Raw genomic sequence first — 15335 nt, forward strand, 5'->3', positions numbered from 1 at the left:
TATTTATTTATTTATTTTTTAAAGATTTTTTTTTTTTTTTTTTACAGAAAGGGACAGCCAGGAGGGGAACACAAGGGGGGGGGGGGGGGGGCAGGAGAGGGAGAAGCAGGCCCCCTGCAGAGCAGGGAGCCCAATGCGGGGCTCGATCACAGGACCCTGGGATCACCACCTGAACCAAAGGCAGACACTCAACGACTGAGCCACCCAAGAGCCCCCATAAAACTAATTTTAATAAATCTTGTTTTCCATTAAATCCTGAGATGAAATTTTTAATACTAGTGTAATAAATTATAATTCTGGATAGATAAGTAATTTACAGACACATTTTAAGGGACAAATGAGAAATTTTTGGTAACTAATATTGCTAAGAATCAAACTATGAAACTGAGTTCTGTTTCTGTTTCACAGACTCACTATATATAATCAACTGGACTAAATATTAGACAATAAAAAATTAGGATATAATTGCTATCCCTCAAGAAGATATTAGGAAGAGAAGCAAACATATATACAGGGAAACTATAAGCATAATTAGTCCCAAACATGTGGTACAAAGGAATCAGAATTAGAGAATAATTTCTGATGGTTATCAGCATAAAAGACATAGCTGAAAAACTTACAAGTGGATGGATTCCCTGGAGAGTGAGTAAGGATGGGAGAGTCCTGAGTTAACTAAAATTTTGGCAAAAAGACCTATTACTTTTAAATGATTGTGAACAGATGTGGCTGCTTTTAAAAAAAGTCAAAACTAGTTTTATATTAGATTGAATTGATTGAAGTATTGAGTTTGCATCAATGAAGATAAAATTCCCACTGCCTTCTACTATAATTAGATATCCCTAAGGAACTATATTCTATTTTGTATGTTGTATTATAAGGAGGACATTAACAAACTTGAGTTTATCCAGGGAAGGCAGTCAGGATGATGAAGGGTTTGAAACAGTTCTATGAAAAATAATTGATGTTTTTGAAGTTGTTTAATCTGTAAAGAAATGTTTTATTGGATGGGGGATGTAACAGTCTTCAGTTTCTTGAAGGGCTGGCCCCTAACTTAATATATCAAAGTAACAGGGAGTCAGATATTTGCTCTAAATATGGCAGAGCATCCTCCTCATAAGAATTATTAAAATTGGAATGTATTATTTTTCACAATAGCAAGTTAGAAATAAATATTCAAGCAAATGCTGGGTGACTTCCTAAGGAATTGAAAAGATTTACCAGACCTGGGTCCTCACTGTCATTTCTTTGTCATTCTCTCATTATGTTGTTGAGAAAATCACTTACCTGTCAGGGCCTCAGTGCTTAAACTATAGAGTTGAATAGTGGTAGATTCTGAATGGATTTTAGACCCAAGTACTTTTTTTTTTTCTTTAAAGGAGGAACTGGTATAAAGTTGCAGACATTTATTGTGCTAGGATATTTTAAAACAGACAACAAAAAATCCTATTTTTATTTCATGAAAGAAAGGATATTTAGGCACAATGAAAGTAAGACAGGATAAAGCAAAGTAGTTTCCAAGGAAGGACAGTTGCAATTCATATTTTCTCTGATGACCAGTGAATTTTTTGTTGTGGGATTGGCACTGGTCTGAGTTTGGAAAGTAGTGTGTTGGAATCACAAGAATGGAGGATCTCTTAAGTTCTCATCTGTCTCTATACACCTTTGTATGTTTTATTCTTAACTGTTACTTGAGAAGCACTAGTTGAATAATAATTAAAAGCATGGGCTCTGGAGCCAGACTGCCTGAGTTTGAATCCTGGCCCAGACTGTTAATAGCAGTATGACCTTGGGCAAGTTCCTTAATTTCTCTGGTGCTTTAGTTTCTTAGTAAAAATGCAGATAAAAGGATTATTATCTCCTAGAACTCTTGTGATGGTTAAATGAGTTAATAACATATTAAATACTTAGAACAGTGCCTGGCCCAGAATAAGTAACTGTTGGCTCTTATCACTATTACTTGCTGCAAAGTTTCATTGAACTATCACAATGGATATAAAAAGATACAAAATGTATCATTATTCTTTCTAGATAACTCAAAATCCCAAGAAGAAATTGTCGGTTTTGAATCACCACTTTATAAGACACCCAGCAAAACACTTTGAGGAAAATCCAGCAATAATTTCTGACTTAACAGGTTGGTGGTAATAACATATTTTTATTTTAAATCGAGTTTTATTTTTAGGTAAATTTGTTATTAGTGAAGTCTTTGAAACTGTGGTACTTAGCTACTATAATCCTATTATGTTTTATTAATTTCTCTATAATGGTTTCTTATGAGGTTCTTGATTAAGGAAGGGAAAAAGGAGAGAAACAGTTGATGTTGCTGATAAAAATTTTGTTCTGAAAATAACATGACAAGTACAAAGTTTTAACGATAGAGTTAAATGTCTCTATTTCCTGACAGTCACGTAAAACACTATCATTATTTTTGACTTTTCAGTATCAGTCATTTTTCATTCTTCTTTTGATTTAACAGCATATCATTTGCTGTTAATATAATACCTGTTATACTCAGTTTGGAAAATAAGATAATTTATTTCTTTTTTATTGATACATCCTTAGAGTAAAGGCACAAAATAAATTTAAAATGCTTTACTTGATGTGAATGCTAGTTGATGATGAGCACAGATAACATCTTACTAGATTTCTTATTTTAAAATAGCTATTGTTCAGGAAACCACTTCTTTTTCAAATCTTGTTGTAATTGAGAAGTATTTCGTGAGCATTCAATAAAAGTAATGGTTTCATATTTTAAAAGCAAGCCAAACAAATTAATTTCCTTTACCTTAGGGACATCTATGTGGGTTCCAGTGAAAGTGTCCAAATGGACCTATGTGGCTTACAATGTAAGTATACCATCAATGGAAATTTTTAATATTTTTTTCAAAAACATTTGGTATTTTTTTCAAAAACATTTTGGTATTTATATTTAAAAAGACTCTTGGGGCACCTGGGTGGCTCAGTTGGTTGAGCGTCTGACTTTCGATCTCAACTCAGGTCTTGATCTCAGGGTCGTGGGTTCAAGCCCTGCATTGGGCTCCACACTGGGCATGGAGCCTACTTTAAAAAAAAATTAATTAAAAATAAATAAATAAAGACTCTTCTAAAAAGATAACTACATATATTTTCCTGTATTAAAACAATTTAATAATAGGGGCGCCTGGGTGGCTCAGTCCTTAAGCGTCTGCCTTCGGCTCAGGTCATGATCCCAGGGTCCTGGGATCGAGCCCCGCATTGGGCTCCTTGCTCCGCGGGAAGCCTGCTTCTCCCTCTCCCACTCCCCTTGCTTGTGTTCCCTCTCTCACTGTGTCTCTCTCTGTCAAAAAATGAATAAAATCTTTAAAAAAAAACAAAAACAAAAAAACAATTTAATAATAATTCCTTAATATCTAGTTAGTGTTCAGTTTCCCAGTTTTATCATAACTGTTAAATTTTTTGTTTCTCAGTTTAAATGAGAATACAAATAATGTCCACATATTGTCGTTTGTTAATATGTCTCTTATTCCTCTTTTAATCTCTCATACTTACTCTACCCCTTTTCTTTCCTTGTAGCGTATTTGTTGAAAAAACAAGTCATTTGTCATATAGAGTTTCATACAGTCTTGATTTGCTGATTGCATTCCTTCAGTGCCATTTAGTATATTCCTTTGTCTACTCTTTTCCTGTAACTTAGTACTTGGATCAGATTCATTTGCTTGATCAGATTCAGTTTTTGTTTTGGCTAGACTATCTCTTTTTTTGTGATGTTAGCAGCTGTTGGTGAAGCATGCCTAGAGTCATTAATTCATTTAGGGGGATGCAAAAAATGGTGGTACCCTAATTCAATTATTTTTTTCTTTATTAACTGGAACACTATATTGGGAAATTTCTTGTCTACTAAATTTATCAAAAGTGGAACATATCAGAAAAGGAGAAAATTATAATTGCTTGGATCTTTGGATCTTATATTTACTGGTTTTCAGAAATAGCGAGCTGGCTCACAAACCTCCATCAGTGATCATAAATGGTTTTGGGGGTTTTTCTCCTAGTATTATTATGAACTCATCTTTTAAACATATTTGTGTTTCCATCTAAAATATTAAAATTCTTCTGTCTTTGACCAGTAGAAGCCATTTCAAGTTAGGCTCCTAAATCTTTTTGGTAAAGCTGCTCTTTGGTTGTCTTTCTTTGATAGTTTCTTCACTACCTAGTATGAGAAGATATTTGAATTCATTTTGTACATTTCCTGCCCCAGACCTTGAATCAGCTTTGTCCTAAGGAGCTCTCCCTGTTATTTGGGAAATGGTGTCTTAAAACCATAATTTGGGCACTAGAGATGTTTATGGCTAGTGGGCTAGCATTTCTAGGCCTTTTCAGTGGACAGAGCTAAGAAATGTATTTTATGTTGATCATTAGGCCAAAACTCAAACCCAAACAAAAAACATGCATCTATACTGCTATTTCTAAGACATATTCAGGACTGCAGGGTACCTGATATTCCTGACTTACATCTGTATCTTCTTCCCACTCCTAGAATATTGGTTCTCAACAACACCAAGAATGATAAAATTAAAATAATTTTTGCTTTATCTGTATATTTAAATGATGAAATTGTCTACTCTCTTAATAGTTTTATTATGTTTTCCCTCTTTTTTTTTTTTTTAGGAATCTGATAAGATATATTTTACATTTCCTCTTGCAAATCATAGAAAAATCTACACTCATGTCTATTGTCAGAGCACCATGCTGGTAAGATAATTGGTAGATTGCATGTAAATCTAAAAGTCTATTTTTAAGATTCAACTAATATCTAATAGATCTCTTCTTTAGCTATGAACTATTATTAAATCTAATAAGTTGAAAAATATTTGTCTAAAACAGTTTTGATTGAAAAGTATTAATCAAAATGTTTCTATAACTGATAATTTACTATTAAATTATACTTTTGGCTCTAGTTTGGGTCTTTCACCCTGTTTTTCTACCTTACTTCTGTGTTTAGGATGAAGGAATTCAGTTCAAATATCCTAATTCTAAGATTCTGTTTGTACTTTAAAGAACAGATATATTTAAACAAAGCTATTCTATAGGAATTTTATGAAGTACATACTGTTTTTCTCTTGGCTTCTATACTCAAATTTGCAGGACTTTTTATACCAAACATTCTCTAAAATAGTAACTTTTTGTTAAAATGTTATCTAGACTCAGAGTTACCAAAGTGATGATTTTACATATTTTTTTTTAATGAATACCTACTATCAGACATTGTCAAAAAATGTGTTACATGCTATAGGATGCCTTTGTTATATTTGGAATATTTAAGTAATAATTTATTTGTCAGCATTTCTTACTTTCAGGAACTTGTTTTCCCAATTTGGGTTCTTTTCTCTCTTTTTGAATTTTTTTTTTTTGGCATTTCCCAAGTTTCTTCACTTTATATTTGTGTTTTTCATAATTTCTTTCCACTTCTCCCTTTTGTTGGGTTATTTGTATTCTTTAGAACTAGAATCTAATATGTCACTTAGTTGGTAGATACTGCCATTTGATATATACTAAAGTCTTTAGAAATGATAGGCATTGTGGTCTAGGTGCTAATGAATACTAATTTTAGTGGGATGACCAGAGTTTTGCATCTCTCACAGAGACTAGCATCTCCCAGCCTAAAATCTGGATGGGCAGTTTATCGCAAGAGAATCTGGCCCTTACCTTAGACTGCTGGCTTAAAATATCCACACTCAGTTAATTAAATTCCAAATCAGAATGTCAGTATTATAGTGAGAAAAATCCTTGCCAAAGTTCAAATTCTCCATTTGGCTTATTGGAGGATCCCTTTTCTGTATTTAAGGTCCATGGGTATTAATTAGCATCAAGTTGTGTGGTGAATTTTAAAGATCTTTTCAATTTGTATTATAGAAGTTTTCAATCATTTAAAGTAGAATATAATAATGAAATCTCACATAACTATCACATAGCTTTAACAGTTATGAATACTGCCATTTTTATTTATCCCTTTTTCACTTTTTTTTTGACTGAAGCATTTTTAAAGCAAATTCTAAGCATTTTATCATTTCATCCTTAAATACTTCAATATGTTTTCTAGCAGATAAGAATTGTGCAGGTTAACTATAATATTATTTCATCCAACAAAATTAATTATTAATTCCTTAGTATCATGTGATATCCAATCCATGTTCAATTGTCCTCTGTTCAGTTAAATTCTAAGTTTGTTTATTTGAATCAGAATCCAGAAAGTATACATGTTATATTTGATTCATGGATCCTGTTTCTTTTATAATGGCCTCCTCTTTATCTCCCCATTTATTTGTTCAAGCAAGTGGGTTATATGTGCTGCAGAATTTCCCACATTCTGGGTTTAGGTGACTATTCTCATGGTATCTTTTTTTTAAAGATTTATTTATTAGAGCATGTGCAAGAGAGAGCACAGGGGAGAGGGAGAAGCAGACTCCCCACTGAGCAGGGAGCCTGACGGGGCTCGATCCCAGGACCCCAGGTTCATGACCTGAGCCAAAGGCAGATGCTTAACTGACTGAGCCACCCAGGCACCCCTCTTGTGGTATCTCTTAACATGTGTTTCTATCCCTTATGTTTTCTGTAAACTGGTTGTTAGATTTAGAATCGTGATTATTTTTTAATTAATTACCACTAATTTTTTGTGGCAAGAATATTTTATAGTTAGAACTATGTACTTAACCAGAAGTTATACAATATCTAGTTGTCCCACTTTAGTGACCTAAAGACTTACCAGTAGATTCAGGTGGTATTAGCATGGTCTATCCTATATAAAGTTCCTAATCAGTTTTTCACCTAACAATTTTAGCAGCCTTTGAGAGCATCATTTTTTACTGTAGATAGGTTTCTCTTTAGATCTATTATATAAATTTTATGATCAAGTAGCATTTTCTCTTCAGTATACTTTAGGAATTGTTAATTATTGAGTGACTTTTTCTGAGATTTTCAGTACAGTTTTTATAATTAGGGATGCTTGCTAGATGACCTGGAATTGTTCTTTTGATACCTTATAGATTACATCAACATGGTGTTTTAGGGTGGGCTTGAATAATATTTTTTCAATTTGTTGATGAATAAGTCAGAATTCTCTATATACGGAAGTGTATAGTATAAAATATTGACAATTTTCATATTAAGGGCTGTCTTTGAAGATAGGCTCCCTTAGTAGCCGCAAAAACCCATTACAAAAGTGGGGTGAACTTTGAGAGCTCACTAGATGTTCCTTGTCTAAGCTATGCAGATCTTTTCTTTTGCCTTGCTTTATAATGTCACATTATTCTTGGGAAACACAGTTAACTGATACAGAAGTCACACAAGTATTTTGCCAGCAGTAAAGAGCAGACAAATTCCACGTTATTTTTTGTTTTCCTTTCAGCTTTCTTTTCTGTATTCTTGGAAAATGTCTTCAAATTGTATTTAAGCTCCATGAGGGCAGAGACCATGTCTGCCTCATTTATCATTTTTTCCTTGAAGGCTTAGCATAATTACATGGCTCTAGAATAGACTTTATAAATATTGGATGAAAGGATTAATATCTTTTTCATTATCCTCTCTGTTTATTAAGGAAAATTTTATGTACCTGTCTGAGCAGTGTTTCTTACCCTCTTATACCTTGGTGTAGGATTTTAGTAGTTGGATCATCAGATCTTGGAGCATTGCTCTTAACTACTTCCTTAAAAGTTGCAGTGAAGGTCTTTGGTTATACCTCTCTTAAATGACTGAAGATAAATACATAATATTGTTAAAACATCACTACCATCTCTGCGGCATTCCCAGGGTACCCTGATAAAGTCATAACTAGCTTTTGTCTTGAGCCCTTGGAGTTGTGCTTTAATCCAAACACATTCTCAGTTACATAGAAATTTTGCCTGATAATCAAATGAGAACTCAAGTGGTAAACTAACAAGCTATACTTAGATTAATTGCTATTTTTAATTACTTGACTCTGGATTTTTTTTTTTTTCTGTTTGTTTAAAAGTCTACCGATAGGTGTTCATCTTCTATATTTACTTAAAATGTAGTTACTTACTATGTAACTACCTAATTAAAGCATGGACATTGCTGAACTCTGAAAGCGTTGGTTCAAAAATTAAAATTGCTTATGCATTATGCTGTGGAGAGGTCACTCTTTCTCTTCCTGCTGCTCTAGGTTACTTGCTTACCTATCTATATTGACATAAGACTTCTTTACCTGCCCTTGACCTATATGACTTTTGAAACAGCTTGGAAATGTTTCTAAATAACAGGTTGCTATTTTATGTTTCCATCATGCTTACTAACCCTATCATATAATAGTAAAATGTTAAGCTGCCTATTTTATGTAATTATTTTCTATAATATTTAGTGTGATTTGTGTTATTAATCAACAGGATACAAACAGTTGGATTTTTGGCTGCATAAACAGCACTTCTATGTGGTAAGTCTTTTGAACCTAAGGGCCTCAATTGTTCATTTTTCTCAATATAAATAATACAAATCATACTTATTAAAGATTTATTTATTTTAGAGAGAGAGAGAAAGAGGGAGCCAGGGATATTGGGAAGGGGGCAAAGGGAGAAGGAGAGGGAGAGAATCTCAAGCATACTCCTTGCTGTGCGCAGAGCCTGATGGGGGCTCGATCCAATGACCTGGAGATCATGACCTGAGCCAAAATCAAGAGTCAGATGCTTAACTGACTGAGCCACCCAAGCACTCCGAAATCACACTTTTTAAAATAGCTTCATACATTGTTTGTTTGTTTTGTTTTTTTAAAGATTTTATTTATTTGACAGAGAGATGCAGTGAGAGAGGGAACACAAGCAGGGGGAGTGGGAGAGGGAGAAGCAGGCTTCCCGCTGAGCAGGGAGCCCGATGCGCAGGGGTCGATCCCAGGACCCTGGGACCATGACCTGAGCCGAAGGCAGACACTTAACAACTGAGCCACCCAGGCGCCCCGCTTCATACATTCTTAAGCTGATTTTGCTGCTACATTACATTATAGTATTGATTTTTAAATGAAAAATAAAGGAAATTAACATATCAGTAGTATTTGCAAACATAGAAATGGTTGCTAGGAAAAACAATTTTTTTGTATCCAAAGGACTGTATGGATAAGAGTATATTGGATTAGACTTATTGGACCTCGTTTCATTAGAACTTTCTCTGATAGGTCTGTAGCTGGTTTCTTTTTCCTCTGAAGCTTAATTATAATTTATAATATTTTAATATATTTGTCCTTTAATTATATTTTCATATTCATTTCAAAGCCGGCAAGGGATTGATTTATCATGGAAAGCTGAACTACTGCCAACAATTAAGGTAAATTATGGCTTTAGAATTTTAAAATACTAAAAAATTCTTGAGTCTCTAGGCATTTTAGAATATGGTCTTTTATTAATTCATCTAACTATTAAATGAACTTGAGATTTGCTAACATACAGTTTAGAAATATTTTCTCTTTTAATGGAGAATAACACGCAATTTTTTTTTAACTTGCAGAGATAAAAACTGTAAGTTAACAATCTTCTAAATAAAATTAAACCTATATATTATAGCATCATACCAAGAGCTAGATAAATTTTTAAAATTTATTTTGAGGGTATGTTTGGAATGGTCTGTCTTAAAATAGAAGCTGAGTAGTAGTTTGAGTTTTTGGGAGAGGACCTACAGTAGGGGAGAGCAAGCATCTCAAAGAGACACAAAGTAATTTTCCAGATCTACTTCAACATTCCTTTGCGGTCAAGCACTTGGATAACTCTACTTTATCTAGTACTCTGTGGGATTTATTTAATAATTGTTTGTGATTTCCTCAAGTAACTCTGATAGGGTCAGCAAGTCTTTTTACAAAAGGTTAATATTGTTGAGAAAATAAAACAGTTCTAAAATTTGATGAAATACCTGTTCTAATTTCTAAACTGTGTTTATTATAACTCATAATCTTACACCAGGAGTGATATTTTCAGTCTTCAAGTATTTTTTCATGATGAATGCTAGCCTCTTAAACTTGAAAGTGAAGCCATCTGGTTGGTCCCAGTCATCTCCCAGTCCAGTTATTTGTTATTTATCTGTACAGTCAGCTCTGTACTATACTAACAGAGGGGAATGATGATAGAATGAATAATTGCAAGTTACTTCACACTTGACTTTGGAATGGTTGCAGTTATTTTTTCTGTCACCCAGTCATCCTTATTTTGTGTATATTCATTCATATGGCTTTGTGTTCAAGAGATAAATATTGTAGGAAAGTGATTAGACTCATATGAACATTTTTAATGTCTCTCACTGGTTCTATCCTAGCCTTTTAGGCAGGAGCAAAACGAAAGTCTAGGATATACTTAATGATAATCATTCATAAATCTTTCCTTGAATTTCCAATTTGGATAGTATATCCTATTTAATCTGTAATTTAAGAGGAAGAAATAAATGATTAAAATCCTGATAGAATGTTACTTTGCTCCTGTTTTAAAAAGTTACATCTTAAATAATAAAATCCTTATGTATATTTTTAATTTCAAAGATTCAACAGTGTATTCATCTAGTTCTAGACCCTGTGTTGTTTCTTCTAAATGTGAGAAACAGCTGGCAGAACAATAGAACAAGCTATTCCAGCTGCTTACTTTTTTTCTCTTTTCAAGATTTATTTATTTCAGAGGAGAGAGAGTCTCAAGCAGGGTCCCCGCTGAGTGGGGAGCCTGATACGGGGCTCAATCTCATGACCTTGGAATCATGACCTGAGCCAAAACCAAAAGTCGGATGTTCAGATCATGACCTGAGCCAAAACCAAAAGTTGGACACTCAACTGACTGAGCCATCCAGGCATTCCAGCTGCTGCTTGCTTTTTATAGTGAAAGAGGTTGCCAGACAGCATTAAAAGCATACTGAAATTTAGAGGGGGAAAATGGGAGAAGGATGTTTAGAAAATAAGGATTGCAATATTCTGCAATCTTAGGTGTTCTCAGTTGAAGAGGATTATAATTATTAAACATAAATAAACTCCATTTTAATGAAAATCAAAATTAGATGTGTTAGCCACTTCTAAAAAGGACACAAAGTTATTTTGCCATCAAGTTGAAGAGAAAGAAAAAATTAAAGTGAAAAGATTTCATGAATTTTATATTCATATCATCTCAACAAAAGTAATGTCAAATGAGAATCATATCACTTTTAGCATTGCTGCTGACTGAACTGTTAATAAATAGAAGACTCCAGCAAAGCACCTGTAAATTCAGTTTTTAAATACCAGTCATGTGGAATTTTTCTGTCATGTGTACAATGAAGAAGTTTCTAAAAACACAAAGCACAGCAGGCCAAGAATTTGGTAAGCCAAAATGGATTTATTGTTGAAAACAAAAAAGGTAACTTTCTAAAGATAACTAACTTGTATGAGAAAACTACCTTGTAGCCATTTTGCCTTAATCATACTTTAGCACCATAGCTTTGCTCTGCACATCAAAACCTGGTATTTGATTTTCTGTGTATGTTGTTTCAGCATTAAGGGCATTTTACCCTTAAAACACTGAAAAATTTCCAAACTTCATATTAATCTTACCTGTCAACCTAATGATTTCATGAATATGATTGTATTGTCAAGTTCCTACTGACATTATAACTATATAGCAACTTTATAAGGAAATTTTTTTGACACTGTTACCTTTTTAAAGTATTCTGATCCTACAAAAAAATTCTTGAGAAAAAAACTATTCTTGAGAATAAATAACAAAGGCTAGTAGAGTGGATAGCCACACAGAGTAACCAAGGTTATTTCTAATTATCTTTCATACTGTCTACCATCTGTTTGGTTGGTCTCAGTTGCCTGTCGCTGTGATTTGTGAGGCCCTTTTAAGGCCTTTTAATTTACATTAGAACAGATTAGTCTGTTGCTGAGACTTTGGCAAGTAAGTCGAGGTGAAGCCTAGGAAGTTGTAAAAAAACACAGGTGAATCTGGTCAGGTTGTTAGCCACTTGTTCACAGTTCTTTAGCTTTAGCACCTCTGTTCAACTTGCCCAATAGGTGCTTCTGAAGAACGTTAGAGAAAGTTAACTGTCTGCAGAAATTTCTTAATACATACAAATTGTTACCACATATAACTACTGCCACCCCCACATCTACTTCCAGAAAAAACCTTGGATTTAAAAACTGTATTTGGTGCTGTAGCTTTTCATTAAATAGACCAGTCTCTTATCTATTTATTCCTCAAAATATAGACTATAGGATCTGGTCTTAATTTTGAAAATAGATTTTCATTTGATAAGGTGCATTATTAGTCTTCTTGTGTCTTCATGTCATTTACTGAATAAGTTCCAGAGGATGATATTCATATATATCATTAGAGAGCGACTGTTTACTGCTTGGGCTAAATCAGAATCATTTGAGATTAAGTTGCAACTCTTCCATTATTTTTAGCATTCATTCATTCATCAGCTATTGAATGCTCTTTGTCATATGCTAGCTACCAAAATAAATGTAGAAATTTTATTGTAATGTTATAAAAAACAAATGGACAAATTATAAAAGATACCGAATCTGGAAATAATTATGTAAAATAATTATATTTAATATTAAATGTCATTTGCTTTACATGAAGGGATACAGCTCAAGGAATATTTTTGGCAGTCCATATTTACAAAATATTAGGAATTTGACTTCAGGATTATTGACCTGAAAATGTAAACATGGGCGTTTTATGAGGTACTGAATATAACGTTTGAAATCAGTTTTTTATAACCAATTAAGAAAGAAATAAGTGTTTATAATTTCCTTTAACATGTTTTAAGTTCTGTATACCCTCAGAAATAAAATCAGCTTTTTATGTCCTTCTTTTTTCCCCCAGTCTCTGACGTTAAGACTTCAAGACTATCCATCTTTGTCTCATCTTGTTGTTTATGTACCATCTATTCATGGAAGTAAGGTAACAAATGGATTAAGGTTGTTATCAGAATGTTTAGTGGATACTCATGCTAAATATTTAAGTTATTTTTTGATGAATTGTTCGGCATAGTGCTTATCTAAAACAATGACCAGTTTGGTGATCCACCTAATAAGACTGTTAAATCATTAGGATCATCTACTCTAACTTGAACTAAGCAGAATAAATCCAAGTCTCTGTGTTCAAAGTGGGAACGTACTTTACATATTAGTCTTTCAAAATCTATTCATTATTGAGTACCCTTTTATGTGCAAGACTCTGCCAGGAATTATAGGAGGCACACAAATGAGGGAGACATGAATCCTCTTCTCAAAAAACTACATACTGTTGGGTAGGGGGAGAGAAACATTTGGAAGCAGAAGGAAGAGTGAGAATAAAAGAGGTACCCAAAAATATAATACAAATCAGAATATAGCAAATAAATTAAAGGTATAAGAAGGGGAGATATCTCTGAATGATGGAATGGGGAAAGGCTTTATTATGAGGTGATATTTAAAATTTCCTTAAAGGATAGTTAATGTTTTTATGGGTATCAGAAACATTGTAGCCCTGTGCTGTCCAATATAGGAGCTACTGGCACATGTGGCTATTTAAATTAAAAGCAATTAAAATTAATAAAATTAAAAATTCAGTTCCTTAGTTATACTGGCTACATTCCAGATGGTCAGTAGTAATATCATTGCAGAAAGTTATAATGAACAGCTCTACTGAGACAAAGAAACCGTGAGATCCAAGCATGAAAGTGTGAAAATGTGAGATATGTTTGGAAACAGTAAATAAGTAAATATTAATTTTGAAAAGATGGCCACATGGGTTGGATGGTAGTGGAAGAAAAGTCTGGGAAAGTAGTTCATGGCCATACTCTAGAGGACCTCGATTGGAAGATTCAGGACTTCATAGAATTCAGGAGTTAGTAGGCAGCTGAAAGATTTTCACTGTTCGTAGAAATGGGATCAGAGCCATTTTGGAAGATGAATCTATTTATGGTGTGCATGGATTAGAAACAGAGACGAGCTGCTGTATAATGGGTTATGAGGGCTTGAACTAGGGAAGTGGGAGTAGAAATAAAAGGATGGTAATTTTTGAGAGAAGTTGGGGGAGGGGGAAGCAAGAAGATAGAAGTAAAAGACCCTCTATTTCCCATTCCACATTTCACCCAACAAGCTTATCCTTCAGTATCTATCCTAAGTGTTCCTATTTTACTTTTCATGACTCATCCAGATAATTTACTTCCATGACACTTTGTTTATAACTTCTTTGAGGAATGATGCTGAATTATAGTTTATTTGTTTCTCTATTATCATCACCGTATTGTGAATTCTTTGGGAGTAAGACCAGATAGATTTTATTATACTTTGCATCCTCATCCTTTAGCAACTCACTACCATATAAATGCTCAAAAAAATAGTTCTTTAGTGAGAAAATTGTTGAGATTTGAGGCCAAAATCATTAGGAAAATTTTAAAGATAAAGGAATAGGGGGATTTAGTTGGGAGTTAACTCAAAGACTGAGTCTCACAAGTACCTTATAATGAATTCATTGTTTTGTTTTGCTTAGCACAAGTGAGAGGTAATTCAGCATCTTCAATTCTAAAAGCTCTCTTTAGGGGTTTTTCTGTCAGGTAAGTTGGCTTTGAATGAATTTAAACATCTTTCCCAAACTTGGAAAGGCCCTGTCTGGTTATTCCAAGAAATTAATGAGCCTTTCACAAATAGCCAGCCTTAGCAACCTAATGAATATTTAATATGTCTTAATGCTCTTTGGAAAGTAACACTTGCTGACTCTACTGTTGCACACCCAGTCTCACAAGGATGTTAATTTAGGCCTTTTATAATTTCTGCATATCTGTTATAGCCCATCATCAGGATACATATATTTAAATAGACAGCTTGAAAATTTTTTGCAGTCAACTGATAATAGAGTTTTCAAAATGCAAATGTGGAATTACTTGCATTTTTTGATGACAGAAAACAAAATAATTCCTTTAGAAAGAGACAGACCCTTGAATTCTTTTCTTGGGTATGGGTTTATTCCATAAAGGGAAAGCAATAATAAAAATTTTTATTAAAAAAAACATTAATAAAAATAAATTTAAAGTGCTTTGTAAAAATATAATGAATAATCTTGTTCAGTAGATGATTGTTCTGACCTTGTAACAGCTGTTTTCTATAAGGAAAATGTCTGATGGTAATGTTGGCCTTATAAGTAAAGGGGAAGAAAAGCAAAGCCCCTTAACAAGTTTTTCCTTTTATTCCTAATATGTGTGCTGTAGTCAGATAGCCTTTTCCCACATCTATTTTTGACTTTCAGAAATAATAAAAAATCCACCCAAGAGGCAAACAAAATAACCTTGCTTCAAGCACAATCCAAAGTGTACTTATTGGAAAAGCCTAGGATAGACCTCACTGGCTTTCTCCTTCCTAT

The 15335-nt window shown here is 33.5% G+C and overlaps 1 protein-coding gene across 1 annotated transcript in view; it reads left to right on the plus strand.

Moving 5' to 3' along the window:
- PGAP1 (post-GPI attachment to proteins inositol deacylase 1) overlaps positions 1–15335 on the plus strand; it is a 72354-nt gene that overhangs the window by 25304 nt on the left and 31715 nt on the right. The window contains exons 8-13 of the mRNA XM_032405677.1: positions 2029–2134; positions 2791–2846; positions 4645–4728; positions 8376–8422; positions 9252–9303; positions 12816–12893. Coding sequence (XP_032261568.1) covers positions 2029–2134; positions 2791–2846; positions 4645–4728; positions 8376–8422; positions 9252–9303; positions 12816–12893 — 423 coding nt within the window. The remainder of the gene's footprint in view (positions 1–2028; positions 2135–2790; positions 2847–4644; positions 4729–8375; positions 8423–9251; positions 9304–12815; positions 12894–15335) is intronic.

Source organism: Phoca vitulina, unplaced genomic scaffold, assembly GCF_004348235.1.
Source record: "Phoca vitulina isolate PV1807 unplaced genomic scaffold, GSC_HSeal_1.0 scaffold1, whole genome shotgun sequence".
In the NCBI taxonomy this organism is placed as follows: Eukaryota; Metazoa; Chordata; class Mammalia; order Carnivora; family Phocidae; genus Phoca; species Phoca vitulina.